This window comes from Stegodyphus dumicola, chromosome 3 (assembly GCF_044657685.1).
Source record: "Stegodyphus dumicola isolate Sdum_Otavi_A_Nest chromosome 3, ASM4465768v1".
Lineage (NCBI taxonomy): Eukaryota > Metazoa > Arthropoda > Arachnida > Araneae > Eresidae > Stegodyphus > Stegodyphus dumicola.
The window spans coordinates 211,992,453-212,010,813 of NC_140770.1; the positions used below are offsets into that span (position 1 = coordinate 211,992,453).

At 32.0% G+C, this 18,361-nt stretch overlaps 1 protein-coding gene and 1 long non-coding RNA gene across 2 annotated transcripts in view; one reads left to right on the forward strand and one right to left on the reverse strand.

Moving 5' to 3' along the window:
• Positions 1-18,361, forward strand: part of LOC146998265 (uncharacterized) — a 283,096-nt gene that overhangs the window by 196,992 nt on the left and 67,743 nt on the right. The gene's annotated exons all lie outside the window — the stretch shown is intronic.
• LOC118199173 (glutamate receptor 2-like) overlaps positions 11,083-18,361 on the reverse strand; it is a 30,278-nt gene continuing 22,999 nt past the window's right edge. The window contains exons 7-8 of the mRNA XM_035370975.2: positions 14,821-15,101; positions 11,083-12,167 (exon numbers count right to left, since the gene is read on the reverse strand). Coding sequence (XP_035226866.1) covers positions 11,948-12,167; positions 14,821-15,101 — 501 coding nt within the window. The 3' untranslated portion in view covers positions 11,083-11,947. The remainder of the gene's footprint in view (positions 12,168-14,820; positions 15,102-18,361) is intronic.

Consider the following 18,361-nt stretch of genomic DNA (forward strand, 5'->3'; position numbering starts at 1 on the left):
AACGGAATAGTTATTATGTAAAAACTGTTGGATGCCGAAAATTCTTCATATCTTCTCAATGAGAAAGCTTCGTTCTCAATCATAAAGCATCATTATCGTCAATATACGGATGTAAACTCGACAATCTAGAATCTTCCAAACCAGAAAACGTTTTGGTTTGAGTTAATTGTAATAACGTTTTTAACTTTAAATTTTTAGTTGTAATAACTGTGTCAGCTGCTACATATTCCTCGAAGGACAAATCACCATGGATACGTTGATCTTTTGCAATCTGACTATTTTTCTTGAATTACGTGACTTTACTTGAATTACTTGACTTTACTTGAATCATTTTGACTATATTTGAATCTTAATATCCAACCCAACATACGTTCTATGTGAATGTGCTTCGAGAAATGCTCATAATACCAGTTTTTGTTTTCCAACTGAACTCTCATTAATGAAGATTTCTTTTTTTTAATTTGGACATTTCTTGTTCATGTGTTTGACTGCTGGATTTTGGCCAAGATCCCATGCGTTCATTTAACCACTATGGACCTTCCCACCATCGGAATTTCAGCAATCTTCCAAAAGCAGGACTCTTATGTCTGTCCAAAAACAAGACCCAAGTATCTCCCAATTTTAAAGCTTCCATCATTGCATCCATTCAGTTTTAAAGCTTCCATCATCATTTCAACATTGCACATGTACAGGCAAAGCAATATTCTGCGTAAAATTTAAAAAATGAGTCCCAAAAGACAATGTTTTTTGCTATTGGAAATTCGGAGGACTCGGTAATTCTAGGTACAGGTTTCCTCAAGACAGCAATCGACTTCCAGGAAAAAACAGGCGAAGAATGGCGAGAGTACGTAACAGGAGAACGCGACTGCTAAAAATTCTCATCTAAACATACAGGGTGGTTAAAGTGACCCTATTCAGACCACTCTAGAATCCGTTCTACTATTGAATTTTGATGAAATTTGGTATATATGTTATATGGATCATGGGGAAACTATTTCTGCAATAAAAAATAGTTCAAATGTTTTACCACCAGGGGGAATTGTGGCCCTAAAGAATTGCTCAATGTGTGCTCCATTGACATCAATTACGTGTTGACAGCGCATTATATAGTGTTCATTGGTAGCGCGAAGTAACTCTCGAGGGATTTCAGCAAGATGGCGTGTAATGCTGGCTTTCAACTCAGGTAAAATCCTAATTTCTCTTCCATAAACATGGCCCTTTAGGAATCCTCACGACCAAAAATCACAGGGATTTAAGTTGGGTGAAAGAGGAGGACAGGCATCTGGAAAAGCTCTGGATATTACACGATTCTCTCCAAAGTTAGCACGAAGCAGTTCTTTGATTTGACGCCCAGTGTGGGGAGTTATTCCATCTTACATGAAGATAGTGGTCTGATAAAACAGTTTTGCCAATAAAGCTCGATCTTTCTTCTGAAAGGGCATGATTAAAAATGACAAAGGCACGCAGAATGATTTTCTGGCTCTAGCTGCAAGTCTCTTTATAGGTTTGACTAATTTGCATAAAGAATTTTAGAAAATTTGCGTCTGGTGGCCAAAATTTGAACTATTTTTTATTGCAGAAATCTTTTCACCATAGTCCATATAACCAAGTTTAATAAAAATCCGATAGGCAGAATGGGTTCTACAGGGGTCTGAATAGAGTCACTTTACTTATAACCACCCTGTACAAAACCCTCAACTCATACGCACGAATAATTTGCATTCCGAAGAGGAATACAGAAAGAAATTACAGAAAAGACTTAAATCATAATAACTTGTTAATTAAAATAAAATACCTTACCAAGAGAAAAGTCGTATTCACAAATATTTTGTACTTCAGGAGGTATATGTCTGATTAACAAATTTGTAGTCAAATCTTGTAGCATCTATCTACCCAAAGCAAATTTTAGTTTGTATATTTATTTTTGCTAGTCAAGTTAAAAGAGTTATAAATGATTAGGAGGATCTGACATAAGTTAAGTGACCTTAAAAGGAAACTTTGAAACCTTAACTCATCATTTAACAATTATTTCTATAAAAACTTTCTTTGTGCAAATTCTTTTCTAGCTTCCTGTCAAACGACCATGTTACATCAGTCATTTTAGCAAAGTTTTATTATAAATGTGTAGACGCTCTTCTAAAGTTCAGGATTCTATATGATTTTTATCAAAGAAAGAAGAAACGCCATGTATTAAACTTTCAGTAGATAAATTCATGTATAATACAGTCGTTATATAAATAAATCAACCGAACACAATCACAAAGAAAACCTTTTATTACGGTATTTATTCATTCTGTAATATGGAGAAAATGAATCGTTTTGAATTTTATAAAATATTACTAATGAGTATGCATCCTTAGAAATCAATTGCTTTTATACCTTACATCTGAAACAAAACAATTCCAATAGCAATATGAATCACATCAATAGCGAACAAATACCATGTAATATTCTTCTATCGCTGATTTACTTACTTATTACTATTATGTCTCTCTTGGATAAGTAGTTATTATATCAATAACTAAACTCCAGCTGCTATATAATTTACAGATGATTCGTCACGCAATCCTTAGATAGGTAACTGTAAAAGCAAATAACGTTGTATGTCCATAAATATTAAAGCAATCGTGAGCCATAATACTTAAAACGCAATTTAATTCATATTTACGAACCTTTTATAACTTTTTATTTGTATTTTGTGAATGTAATTCTCTTTTGAAAGTGCCTTCCATCTCTTTCTTGCCGTTCCTGTGATATGTGCACTTTGCAAGAGGGGAAAAGGACAGTTCCAAGTCACCAGTTGCATATTTTTGTCTAGAAGATGAACCTTGTAAAAAATAAACTAAGTGGGAGGGGACGTTCGCTCCATATCCAGGCAAAAAGTTGGGATGATCGGATTTCATGATCGACCGTAACATTGAAACCTATGGTATTTACATCACGTAACTGTTTTTAATTACAGAGGGTGTTTAAATATTTTTGAACGATTTCTAGGCTATAATGTAAATGTAAAATGTATTTATTTAAATGTTTGATTTGATAGATTTTTTCTGGATTATACGTCTGCGTCGTGGTTTTCATGATAGAAAGTCTTTTCATTAAAATTTCCAGGGGTATTGATTTACGTTCTTCTTCGACTACTTTCTATAGTCCACGAGTCGTGGTGGGTTTGCGCTTAGAAAAAGTTATTTTCAAGAGACTAGTGGTACAATAGTCCGTAGGGGAAATATCAAAGAGCTTTGCAGGAATATTTTGAAAAGGTATATGTTCAATACCTATATCAGTGTTAATTTTTTTCAAGAAATACCGTAATACTTTTCGAAGTGGGATTTGTTGTTTGTCTTCATGAAGTTTCAATGTTTGATATTCATTGAAATAAAGAAACGAAATTTCTTCTGTAAATACCGGACTTAAAGCTTTCTCTTAATAGTAGACTGACTTGATTTTATCATTTCCCCTACGCTTATTAATTTTAATTTCCCACTGTAACAGAAACCTGCGACAATCTTAAACACGTTATCGAAACTTTTTTTTGCATTAGTGGAACCAGGTTTGTACATTTTCCCTCTTCATTTTCAATAATAAATATACTTTTTTGTCACAGTCATATAGGTAAGCCCATGATTTTATCAAGGGCACAACGTATTCTATTTACCTCCTAATAGCTTTAATACAGGATTCTGGACCTCGTTCTGCGTTGAGCCAAATGCATCAAGAGAAACTGGTGAATATTATGTTTTTTACCTTTTTCAAGTTATTTTGATTTATTATTGCTACAGATGTATTTAAAGACTATGCAATTGATTTCTGCTTCGGGGATTTTCTGTTGTTACGATTTACCTTTATAAAGATTATAAACAGTACGTACGTTTTTCGGGTATTCGTTTGGAGTCTTTTTTCCATGTAGAAAATAGTCAGATGTCTTTCCACTGGCGGGTTTTCCCTTTCCCATTAATAATGTTGATAAAACTATATCTTTCAATCCACACCTTGTTTATATGCGACATTTTGACAAAAGAATTAATTTAAGAGTAGCTAATGATATTTTTCATATGAAATGCCAGGAATTTTATTCCAAAACATTTGCTTATTATTAATTCTTCAACGAAATCATTCGAAATATGTATAAACATCCCCCGTAATTGTTTCTTATTAGTGCATCAATTTCTCAAATAGTTATAATCCTAAAACAGTCTTTGCATGTAATGATCCTACTCGGGCTTATCAGTTTCCAGTAGTTCTCTCTGTACAGTCGGCACAACAAACATTTTAATTCTGTCTACCGGGACAGATTGCATCCCCTTGGTTGGTAATTATGCTTCCACGGTTAATGCAAGGGACAACATTATTCTGCTCTGTCTACAGCTTTAGTACCTCAAGCATTATTTTGAAATAATTCATGATTTAAGGCCTTATGAAATAAGCATCAAATTCTTCTTAACTTATTGACGTTCGTATGAGATTATACCCATTAGTTGTGGAAATAAGGAACACTTTTTATGATGTTTTGATGTATTATGAATTCATTACTGTACGATGAATAGGAATGCTTATTCTTATGATTGCTAATAAGTGAGAATGTCGTCAAATAGTGAACAGGGTGTCAAATATACAATTCTTAATCAGTACAATATAAAACACTTACAACTAGTCAAAGTATATAACAGAAATTATCTCTCAGTTCAATATGTAATCAAAGAGGTTAAATTTTAGCACGAATGAACTGAGAATGAAACATTAATAACATAACTGCTTGGATGCCACTTTAGTGCAGCTAATTTCTTAATGCGAATCCAAACTTCTTTCCAGCAGAAAAGTGAAATGAAGTAAACCAAAGTTATAGAATATGACGTTCCATATTTATGCAATTTCGTTTTTCTCTTGTTGCCATTGCAATCAGTGTAACAAAGTACCTACTCACATAGTTGTCATATTAAGTATCTACTCAATAATATCAACAATAAATATTAAATTGCTACTCATATGATACAAGTAGCTAATTTTCCGATTCGCAGGCCAGGCATTCGTCATGTAATGTTTATTATTTTCGTTCTGAAATGGGCTATTCTTATCAGATGTCTTTTACATGCTGTAACTTATGCTGTGGGTGGCCTGTAGCTCAGATCTTCAGTGATTGAGCATGCATATAATGATCAGGATTCCCTTTTTCTCCACAGACACAGATATCGTTGTACAATATGTTCCTTGCGTGCATGTAAGACCATAAACTACAGGTATAATATATAGATTAATATTTTAATATAGGATTGTAGACATCAACCATGGAGATAAGTTCATTGTCCTGTCATTCTGTCAGGAATCCTTTAGGAGAGAATTAATTACCCACATACGCATAAATACACATTTAGCAATAAAACTCACATAATTTGCGTCCTACAAGTTAATATTATAATTATATACATTATATATATTATAATCACTAACGTGCAAATCTATATTACTATCTTTGGAATATACCACTACTTTTGGTATATGTATCTTATCAGACATTTTAGTCACAATGTATATATGGTGAAAACATTTTTCAAGGGAACCAAAAAATAAAATAATGAATTTGAGGAAATCTATTAAACCGGGATGTAAAAAATAACATTATATAAATAAATAATATCTTTTGCTTTCAATATGTATATACTGCATTGATAAGAAAAACATTTTAATAAACGAAGCAAAAAATATCATACGTTATCTATTACTTCTTGGCCGAATTTTGTTTACCTAAAATTTTCAAGACATAAAACTCTTTCTTACGTTCTCCGTCGTTTTCAAATTGCTTTCGCGCATAGAAAACGCTGTTAACTATTTGAAAAGTTTTGAAAACTTCGCTGTAGCTCAATATCTTCTTTTTTCCTTTATCATTCTCTTCATACTCTTGGAAGCTCTAAAGTGAAATTTAGCTTTGAAACTTTTGAAAACTAATAAAAAGAACTTGCTGCTAAATTGGAGCTAATAATGCGGACGTCCAGCTGAGGGCTGCATTAATGTATTGTCCGATTAATCGTCCAAAAGTTTAGGTAATGCTAATGATTAATAACTACCTTTCCTGACAGTTCGAGATTTTATAGCACATTTCCTATCCCCCAATTTTGAAATATTTGTTTACTGTGTACCTACTTTTATTTTTCTTTGAAATAAAATTACTCTTCTTGGCAATAAAAATTATGTTCTAAGATATTTTCTTCCTCTTTTCTGCATGCCTTAGTGGCGTAACGGTAGCCCTCTCGGCGTATTCGAGGGGTCCAGGTTCGAGTGCCGACGAGGGCACTGCTCATTTTTCATGTCTCCTGCTTTGAAAAAAACTAATGATTCTACAATGGCGCCCGAACTAACAAAAGATGGGGGATGATGATTCTTCCCCACCATGGTTTGGCGATTCTATCTTCCCAGACGCCCTTTGAAAGGGGGAGTATATAAAGTATTTTCTCCCTCTTTTCTGCATGCCTTTGTGGTGCAACGGTAGCACACTTGGCATGTATTCGAGAGGTCCAGACTTTGTTCCGGCCAAGGCGTCGTTTATTTTCCATGTACTCCTGCTTCAAAAATACGTAATGATTCTACAATATTATATTCAACTTTCAATGTACAGTAACTACCCTTTGTTTTATTGCTTCAAATTGATTATAAATTTTGAATTTTGTTTAATTTGTCTATTTTAAGATTTAATCTTTAGTAGTTTCTGGGATATCTATTATCTTCTGTAGGCCGATTACCGTTCAGTACCATTTGTCGGACAACCGGAACTGTTATTAATAGCATGATGTTTCATTCCCATACAAAACTTGAGCATTGGTCGGATGGATGGAAAGTTAAGTTGTTTCCTCTCATCTAGATAGCGTCGTCTAATGTGTTTTTCCTGAACTACTAAACTTGATTTAAAAAAAAAGGCAGTAGATTTTCCTTCAAACTATCTGTTTCCTTACTAAAAACTACTGATTAAATAATTAAGTCTTCTGATTACTGGGAGTCTGACCTGGGCCAAAAAACTGATTTGGTTTTCGTAGTTTTCCCCAAGCGTAACGTGAATACGAGCCACTTTCCCTCAGAAAGTCCTCAACGAAGGCCTACTTAGCTTTGTGACATTTATATTTAAATTTCACCAGCTAAATGTTATTTAATTTACATCTTTCCTGTTTTCTTCAGTTTGCCTAGTATTCAACAAAGCTTTGGTCATCAGTAAACGGGAGAGCTATCGGTCACCGGTAACATATACGGTTTCAGTCACCAGCGTTGTGCAATGCAATGTTGTTGTAGAGGCAATATTTTCAAAAGCAGTGGAGGATAAGTATTTGCTAGCATTACGGTGAAATATCGCTGAAATTTCGTACTTTTTTCTTGGTTAAATAAAAACTGAAAAATAAAAATTGCAAAAGAGTTATGAGATAAAGTCTTTAAACTTCTATATAGGAATAAACTGGAAATGAAATCATAAAACCTTTCGATGATAATGAAAATCCGCAAAAATATCTGATTTATGTGTTAAAGATATTCTGGGGCAAATATTAGCAGAAAAAAGGAGGAAAAATGATTAACGCTGCAATGTTTATTAATTTCCCTTTTTACATACAATATTCATATTATTTTATTAAAAATAATAGAATTTTCATAATTTTATTTATACATGATAAATCACACGGAGAAAGAATATTACAAATTCTGTTAAGAATTTAAATCTCATGTAATGTCTTTACAACTGATATAAGAATTTTATTTATAGGAAAAATAGAAGTACTTATATTAAGTTATTCATAATTCTCATGCCTTAGAATATTCGGTTAATTAGGAATTTGATTTCTGAAGCGCTGTTGCCATTGTCAGTGTTCTCATTCAAATTTTACTGATAAATGGCCTAGAAAATTTTATATTTTCTTGATAAAGAAATTCTTCCATTAAAAACAGCCATAATAATACCGTTGTCATCCTATTTTTACTCTTTCAGTGGTTACAAAATTGTTCGGATTCGACTACTTTTCATTAATTCAAATTTATTTTAAACTAAGCCCTTACTTGCAGATGTAATTAAACGGTATATTTTGCAGGTGGCTTTCTAAATATGGAAGCTTACCTATATTTGAATATCTTACTCGTAATTCATTTATGATAACCTTTTCTTCAGTTGGACACTAGTTTTCAGTACTTTTAACATCAATACAACTTGTAATATGTAGTTTGAACTCCTATCGTTGTAAAGAATGAAAATACGAAAATCTACGCCTAAAGTTAATAAAATTCATTATTCAGTTTTTAGATTCTTTGTAGCTGTCTTTAATTCTACATGAAATGTTTGTATCCCCTGTTGGTGAATATTTCTGAAAAACTGAATGGTAAATTTCGAAATTCACTACATGAGACTCAAGTCAGAAGATAGGTTAAGACATTTTCCATCCTAATCATTGCTTGGCCATTATATCATATTTCTTTAGAATCTTCCATAGTCATTAGAGCTGTCTACTCGAATTAGTACTTATTTATTTCTAACCTTTCTTCGTTTCCAAAAGTAACTTTTTTTATCAAATAATCTTCCAAATTTCACAAGAAAGACATTAACAACAATTACATACCTAATATAATAGCTAACTCCTGACACTATATTCAAGAACAAATTAGGACTTCCCTAAAAGCAGGAAGTAGGTTATGATAGATATGTTTATAGACTTTAAGAAAAGTATTTCTTTCACACTTACCATTTTTATTACCATTATAAATTTTGTTCAAAATTTGTATTATTGAAAGTATTAGGATTTACACATTTACTATGTATATACCTATTATGTTTTATTTATTATGTATTCATCCATTATGATTATTAGTACCTCTTTTATATGTTATAAATTATACATTCAAGTTTATGTTAAACATTAATAAAAATTTGATATAAATGTATAATTTGAAACTGATGTAAAATTTGAATCCTGTAAAGAATATTTTAAAAATAGCCGTCTTATGACAATGATAAAAATTCTATGTGTCAAAAACAAAATCCCAGTAGCCGCTTAGATACAAATAGTCATAAGGGCCATGCATCAGGCGCTGAGTCTCGGGGCCAGATATGAGATAACTGTGTGCCCCCAACTAACAACTCGGGGGAGGGGAGTTGTTCTAGACAGTGGCGGATGTGGTGTTAAACAAATTAACCGTTAGCGTACGGGAATGGTGCCCACGTCCTCCATTATGTATTACCTTGTAAGAATTATGTTAATTTTATTAACAGTTAAATTTTAAGTTAAAGTTCCTTTCCTGTCAAATTCTTAACTTCAATTACTACTTCCGGCTAGAACGTAGTTTTGGGATTTGCTGAATATTTAATGAGAAGGAGCGGTATTTAAACCACGAAGTTACTTACTGAGACAGAGAGAGAAACAGAGTTTCTGAACTACGCGTGTCTGCCTTTTTGGCCGCTTTCTCTCTCAGAGCTGTTTTACGCTCGGCCGTACTCAGGCCCTTGCTAAGCTTCGTTGTAAAATAAGTTAAGGGGCCAACTCTCATTGAACCTTGATAGCTTTGGCTATACTTAGTTAGTTAATCTTAGTTTTAGTTTAATCCTTAGCCTTTTACGTTCAAGTCCAAAGTGCGGACTTTATTTGTTCACTCTTAGGCGGAGTTTTGTTAAATCTTATGGAAATAATAAAGGGTTATTTACCCTTCTCTCTTGTTGTTTCCTGTCTTCGAACTCTAGCGATTATTCGCTTATCAGTTCCTAGGTTCCTCACTTTCAACATTAACTTAAAATTTCAAGTGAGGGACCTTACAACCTGTTTCCAAACGTAATTAATCTGATCACATTTTTACATCCTTCATTCTTTTCTTTTCACTGACTTTGTCATGGCCTTTCAATTGTAAATTTTATTATTTCTTTCCTTTCACTTATCCTACTGTATTTCAGAGATGAAATTCGGCATAACGGCTCAGAATGTCTTTTACCTTTTTTTCCAAATGCCTGGAAGTTAGGATTAACAGACATCCTAGTTTTTGATGAACGCATTCAACTGTCCCAACATAATGCTTTCGGACGCCATTTTATTCCGATGTTTCTCTCTAGAAAGAAATTTTGTGAGATTAAAAAGAAAATTGTATACATCCTGCATTCCTCATATTAGTATTAAAAATAATTTTCCCAAAAATTTTAAATTCTGTTTTTTTCCAAAAATTTTGTTTTCTCTATGTATCTGTCTTTTGTCTGCGAGAACGTTTTCTGTCTTGTGCAGTGTTGCCAGAAAATTTTCAACTAAAATAGCAAATAAAGACTAAAAACGTCGCAAAAAATCGCAAATGACGTCAAAGACCACGTGATTTTTGTGACGTCATAGTTGTGCATGCTCACATGACCTCTGACATCATCCCAAATTTACTGTCTGTTGATTCTGTAAGTTATAGACTGTATTCAATTTTTATTTGTTTTAATTACGTACCTTAGTTTTAACGAAAATTTTAAAACTATATTGCTCATTTTCAATTGTTTATATATATCCATTTCTTTTTTAATTAATTCTCATTTAATTTAGGTTCTATTTTTAAATTAATTTGTGCATATCTGTTCTTAAGGGATTCCTCACGTTTAGATTGTTAGCGCTGTCTTACTAATTTTTTTGGGTTGGTAGTTAATTTGTTTAATTTATAGTTTTTTTGTTTGCTTTAATTGTGAACATTTTAATTGAGGAATGATTTTCAGTGAGTTTTCCCTTCTGCCTCGTGGGCTTAGTTCAGATTGTGATTACAGAAAAGCCTTTTTTAAGTCATTTCCATTGGCTTAGTTCTTAGCAATATTATTAAGCAGGCGAATGAATTTCATTTCCTTCTCTGTGTGGGTACCCAATATATGTTTCATTTATTTCTCTGTTTAGGTATCCAAGCTGCAAGTTTTTTTGTTCGATTCGTTTTCACCATAGAACTGAAAAAGTGAACTGACTTAAAAAAAAAAAAAAAAAAAAACAAGGGGAACGAGAGGGGGGGAGGTGACAGGTGTCGAAGCAGTTTTTTTTTCTTTCTTTCCGACTTTCTTTCCCTACCCCATATCGTTTTTAAGCCTAAATAAACTGTTTTTATATAAACTATTTTTAAATGATACATTATTTTAACATGTAAGCATTTTACGATATATTAAAAAAATCTTTGAGATTTCAAATTCAAAAATTTGAGATTCAAAAATTTTGACCTTTCATAGGGTTTTAAATATTTTTTGGGAATAATTCTGGAATATGCTAAATCACTTGCAAATGTTGAAGAATCATATGAAATAAAAATGAAACGTTCCGGAGACATTCCAAGGTGTGTAAGGCAAAAATATAGAATTTGCAAAATAATTGAATTATTTCATTATCTTTATTTAACACCATAAAATATTGCTATGTTATTATCAGTTAGAAAAGTGTTGCAGCCCTACATTTCGCTGAAATTAATATCAATTTGAGGCTTAAGTTCGATTAATTATAATGCACATTCTTAAAGAGATGTCTATTGATAAAAAAAAACAGTAACTGATTACTCATTTCAGTTTCGTCTCTTTCTTCCCGTTAATTTCATATAATCCTACTTTATTCTTCTATAGAATAATATCATAACAAATTAACACTACATTAATGAAATGATGTTGTACCATTCTCTGGGACAGAACTATGGTCATCATTTGATAATAATTATATGTTTGTTTGAGGTTTTACAATGAGTTCTTGCCAAAGTTTTAAGAATAATTCCCTGTTTATAGGCCTTAGACGTTCATGTACAGAATGATAACATAACAAATTAAAACTGCGCTAATGAAATGGTAATGTATCTCATTTAGAGATAGAACTATCGTCATCACTTGTCCATAAATATGTTTGTCCGAAGCGCCACAATGAATTCTTCTTTTCAGGTTTTAAAACAACTAACAGGAGACGCTGTTTATAAGTGGCAGGTATTTTTAAACCAAGTACTGTTTTAACCACAGAAGTCATTTAATGATTAGATTGTGATTCCCATGGATTACTTCACAGGTGAGAACAACTGTTGCTGTTAACAATCCTGCTCCCCATAATAACAGAACTCCATATATATTTTCTAATCCGAGGGGCTTTAGCTCATTTTCGAAGTAGTTCGTGCATAGAGTAGCTTCTCGGAGATCATACTTGAAAGTCCTTCCGGCTATATCAGCATCCACAAGTCGGGTTATCCTGAAAAACAAAAGTGTTACTAGACTTTATATATATATATTTTTATTAAAGAGTAACGATTTTATTGGATTACTGACTTTAGAAATATCTTAGGTTAGTCTTTTCTTTTTTGTCACTGATACGCCACAGTATGCTACAAGACATTTATCATTCCCGCTGTATAGAAATATTGCTAATCCATGAAATATAAGATCTTTCTTTTATAATATATGGACTTGGCAAACAATCTATGACCTCAGTTGTCAGTGGCAACTGCTTGTTTGCTGAGGTGTGTATTTTCTGGGTTGCTGAGGTGTGTATTTAACTTGGGGTATAGGTATCCTATACCCCAAGTGGCCCACTAGCGGCCGAGCGGTAAAGTCGCTGAACACTGGTAGTTCGGTCTGAGGTTCGAATCGCTGGCTGCATGGGTGTTTTCGTGGTTTTCCACATGTGTAACGTGTATACGAGCCAGTTTTTCTTAGAAAGTCCTCCACGAAGGCATCCCTCCCCTTAGGCAGATAACCCTAGTGTGCTTTGCCATAATTAAATATACCACGCCACCTATACCCCAAGTACTGTACGCAAAAGTTGGAAGTAAAAGCCACTTTCCTATATTGGATCTGACTCGAGCCCCATATTAGTAAATACTTCTCTATTTTCTAAGGATATTCAAAAACTACCTTAAAGACCCTTTTTAAATTATATGAGTATTTATATATACCGTCTCAACTTTGGAACGCAGCAAAACATTTTAGCGATATAGCTATCGCTTACTTTCAGGCTTGAATTTCTGAATTTTTTCTACATTGATAATAACCTATTTGTCTTGGTTACGCATAAAAACATCTATAATGAGTTTTTGCTAGGCTCGAAGAGGACTATATAAAGTTAAATCCAGCAAAATATGCATTTAGGTAGTTTCATGTTCTATTTTTTGGTTGCTAAACAGCAGCATCAACTGCAAAACCATTGATCACAAAAGATTAATGCAATTTTAGACAAGCCTCAAACTAAACCAGTCGCCGTCTCAAGTCGTTTCCTTATAACGACAAATTTCTTTATGCGCTTCCTCCCTTATATTGCTCGCGTGCAATTGCACTGATTGATTTTCTGAAAGAAATAAAAAAGAATGATAAGCGTATAATTCAATGGAATGACACTGCCCTAGCATCCTTTGATCAATGTAAAACTGACATTGCTAATTCTGCCGTTTTTGCGTATTAAATTGTTAATCACAAGCTTTACATCTGTGATGATGTATCTGACATCGCTCTCCGCACTATTTTTCAATCTAATACTTTCAATGGTATAACACCAGTTATATCTCTTTTTGCGTAAATAATCCTCTACTGAGAAACCTTTATGCTTATAACAGGGAGCTATCATCATTTAAACCTTACAATGGACATTATTTAAACCTTACAGTGCGAGGTTATTTCTAGAATAGAAAATGTATTCGCTTGTTGAATTAAAGGGACTGATATTTTTATCAAATGTCATAAAAAATGTAGTAACAATCTTAGTTCCTTCAAAAGAACAGTCACGCGCGCCTTCTAGGCTAGTATCCCTCCTCTAACAACTAGGTATAGTGGTATAGTGAAATTCAGTACAAAGTATCTTTAAAAATGGCGTAGCTGCAGTACTGGAAGGATACTGTGGTGTAGTGATTATTAAATACATGTCAACTTTTAACTTATTGACTATCCGCCAAATGGTTCCATATAAATGATAGATAAACCTTACTATATGGAGTACATGCATGCACACAAACAATTAAGTCGCCTACATGCACTGTTGAATGTTACGTAGTCTGAAAACTTCTCATTAAATGCAATTATGTTTCCATAGTATATCTAGTTATTGTGATGTGCTATATATGGTTTAAATAAACTTTTTTGTAGTTGACGAATTAATTGTTTTGTATTACATAATAGTTTACCATCGATTATTATGTGGTCTCATCGTATATACTCACGTTTTTGTGGTCGATGTATAAGATCTAGCATTTAGTAAATTACTATTATATAATTCCCTTTATAAGTCATATGTTTCTTTCTTATTCCCTTACCAACATTTTTATCAAATATTTAAAGCATTTAGACAAATAAACAAAGAAAACAAGTTATATATAAATGCCATAATTTAAACAAAAAACTGATTATAAGCAGCGAAGTAGTTGCCGAACTTTGCCCACATATTGCCGAATAAATACAAGTAGCGGCAACTTAGGCAGAAATACCGATGAAAAGAATGTCGGATTACAGAGTGTGTTGACTTGTAAACGCCGGATTACTGGACTTCACTGTGCAGCTATGGAGATAATAACAAAACAAATATTACAGTGATAACGGTTATAATTTTGGTTTTGTTAAGTCGAACGAAGTCGTATAGAATTTTTGTAAATAAAATATGGATTGTTTTCTTCTCATTTCATATTTCAATTTCCATTTTGTGTTTTGAAAAATTTAAAAAATAAAGCTGTTTGTATTCAAGCAGATATTGGAAACAACCCTTTTTCTTAATTCCCAAATTAAAAGCCTTAAAAAAGCAGAAAATATTAAAAGGTCTTACACTTAAAAACTTTACACTATTTTTAAGCCAGCAACCTGAAAACACCAACTGATTATTACATTAAAAAAACCCTCACAATCAATATAAAAATTCAGCTTACCCAGCATTGAATCTTTCATAAAATGAATAGGAGAATTTCTTGCTAAGAATCATTGGTAAGGAGAAAGGGAAAAAGTATTTATCCGAAAGATGGAAATCACACTTAGTTTTCTCCCTATAAAAGTCTTTAAGTAGATGCTTTATAATTAAGTGGCCATGAAAAAGGCAAATCTTTCCACTTTCCACTTCAAGCAGAGATTCAGTACTAAGTGCAATTTCAGGTGGTCTCAGATTATGCTTTATGTTTTCCCATGCTTTCTCGTAAGCTTCTACACCTGAATGCTGTGGAATATAGAAAACAAGCATATATATGCATAAAATGGAGTATATACATTCCATAATGCTGAAAGACAATACAATAAATTTACCTTATTTTTTAAAACATAAAGAATCTGCTATGTATTATATCATTGTTGAACGCTACTGCAAGTTAAGATATAAAACTTTCAGTTTTCAGTTAGAACGTACAATGACTTAACGCATAGAGATATAATGATTAAGATGTAGTTCGGTAATTAAAGAAAAGTTTCAAAACAATTAAACTCCATGTACAGAAAAAACAAAATGTGAATTTCCTTTTACTTATTTATTTTGCTTTGTCAAATATAGCAGCTTTTAACTGCTTTGCCAAATAAATATAACGCTTTTAAACGAATACTGCAAAAACTTTTCTGAAATTTCATGAGGAAATGAAAATGTCAAGTCTCTTTGAATTATGAAAATCATTTCAAAATATTTTCGAATATAAAATATTCGTGAGATAATAAAGCGAAAATCGCACTGCAGCAAATATTTGAAGTTATTGAACTTTATCGAGTTTAAGCTGAATTAATTTAAAATTATAAAACAAAACTTTGAAATCTTTCAGATTTTACATCACGCCCAAAGTATGTTTAGAATTTCCGATACAAAGTCTCGTTCGCTGGAGATAAAAATGTCTTTTATCTTATTTATTTATTTTTTTTTTGGTACAATGTTGCCACTGCTCGCTTAGAAATCGGTTAGTTAGTTAATAAAAAATTCGTTAATGTTTTACAAAATATGAAATAGATAATAAAACAAATTCCAAATTAGGGATTCCAGAAACCCATATTCGGGTGGGGGTTATGTTTTTCAAAATTTGACGGTTCTAAGTACCGTTTTTGAATCACAACGCGATAAAAATACATATATTTATACAGATTCTTCACTATTTAATTTCTTTAAATATAACGTTTGGTGGCAACAATTTGAAAAGTGATACGCCGTTTATAGTGATTCAATGCAAAATGCCAAAGCGAAATTAATATCACTTCTGGACTAACGCCCTTTGGGCTAATAAGCAACAAAGAAATTAGTTAATGTTTCATAATTTACTTTTATTAAAATTAATTTCATATATTTCAGTAGGAATGTAGAGATTGAAAAAGACATTTGTAATAATCTTGAAGAAAATATGTGTATAAGTATCTAGTTTCAAAAATTATTAAATGATTATAGTTATGTGTTTACAAACATTATATGATGTAGGTTGTGTTAATACTGAACTTCTAATAACGATATTATTTTCAGAACTTCTTATATCATGCAGGCAATATAGAGCATTGGATGTGGATCATACTGAAATTTAAAAACTAAGTAGGTGTATAAAATACAGATAATCGTAAAACCATCATCATAATATATGCTACAAAAGTAGTTATTATATAACTACTTTATATTAATAAGTTTATATAAGAGAGATTTGTTATAAGCATGTTACTATTTTTAATTTTAAAATGTTTTTTATAAAATAATATCTACCTTTTTTAATATAAAAAGTGGAAATAACTAAATTAAAGCGGAGACTTCAGAGGTTATTACAAATTAAAGTTAGGATTCTATTTTACATATTCTCTACCTTATACTAATATGCTTACCAAAGATGTTAAATTTTATAATGCACACTGGGAAAAAAAGGGGGACAGTTATTTATGTCCGGTTCCACTGGGCTGATTGACGAAATTCAAATTCAGTTCTTCATGTCTCGAAAGCGCGACTTAGGATGTGTAATAGATTTATATATGAAGTTAAGAATCAGCAGGAAAGGAACTTAAACTCAAAATTTAACTGTTAATAAAATTAACATAATCCTTACAACATCATTGTGAAAAACATTTTACTTATTCAGAAGTCAAACAACAAAAATCAGCGTTAATTCACAAAATTTTCACAGGACTAGTTTCGATGGTTCGGTAAAACCATCGAAACTAGTCCTGTGAAAATTTTGTGAATTAACGCTGATTTTTGTTGTTTGACTTCTGAATCAGTATTTATTCGGCGTGTTATTGTGTCTTAACATTTTACTTCTTTACGTTTTTCCACCAAAAAGGAGAGTCCAGTTAAGCAGTTAATGGAATTAAATTGTTGGACTTTCTTTTCAGATTTCTAAATTTATATATATATATATATATATAATATGTATATATAGTATGTATATATAGTATGTATATATAGTATTGCAATGTTTTATTTAAAACGTGATAAGTCCAAGTATTTACGCGCAATATGCTACTGAAAACTAATCATTATAGACGAAAGTAAGAAGTTTAGAACCAATTTTACGCAAAAACCCAAAAGAAGTGAAATTCAATACCAATAAATTTCAAAATATCCTATGAATATGCAAAATAAGAATTAAGGAAATTTGACACTAAAACCGAAATTTACAAAAACCTGAAAAAATACCAAAACCAGAGAAGAGAAATTTAATCAAATCTGATATGGTGTTATGCAGGGCTGGGCCGCACCTTACATGTATCGCACAGTTACTTAGGCAACATTTCACGAATGAACGTCTTATAAGCCGACACTTCCCCTCTTCCCACCAGACCTGATCCTCTGTGACTTTTGGCTATGGGGTTATCTCAAAAGCACTGTTAATGGTGATAATCTAAACAATTTGTCAGAAATAAAAATGTAATACACTGACATGTCCGTAACATTCCTTCTGATATAAGAGCTGCTGTTGAGAATGCAGTAACAGGATTTAACTTGCTTTCGGAAAATGCTGGACACTACATTGAACATGCTTTGTAACACGTTTCGGAAAATATTAAACACATTTTAAACAGATGTTTTCGTGTCTTATTTCATTTAACAATATTGTATACAGCGTCATTTTTCCCCTGGTGGTGAGTCTTTGAACTCTTTTTTCCCACGTAAAATAAATTCCCATAACCTCCTTTACACGATTCCCAAGTTTCATAACATATGGTCCGGTAGTTTTCCTTGTATGACCATTTCAAATTGAAACTTTAATTATAACCACCATGTAAAAAAGCTTTAAAAGATTAAAGTTTTTAAAAGATTAAAGTTTTTAAAAGATTAAAGTTTTTAAAAGATTAAAGATTTTAAAGCTTTAAATGATTGACAGTTTGGTTCAAGTCCCAGCTTTAAAAAAATATATATAAATATAATCTTTTATATTAATCCTCTTAGAAAGAATGTTTTAAGAAGCTAATTTTTCTCTTGAAAAGCTAATTTTTCTTTTTATACATTGTATAAAAAAAACATGATCTTTA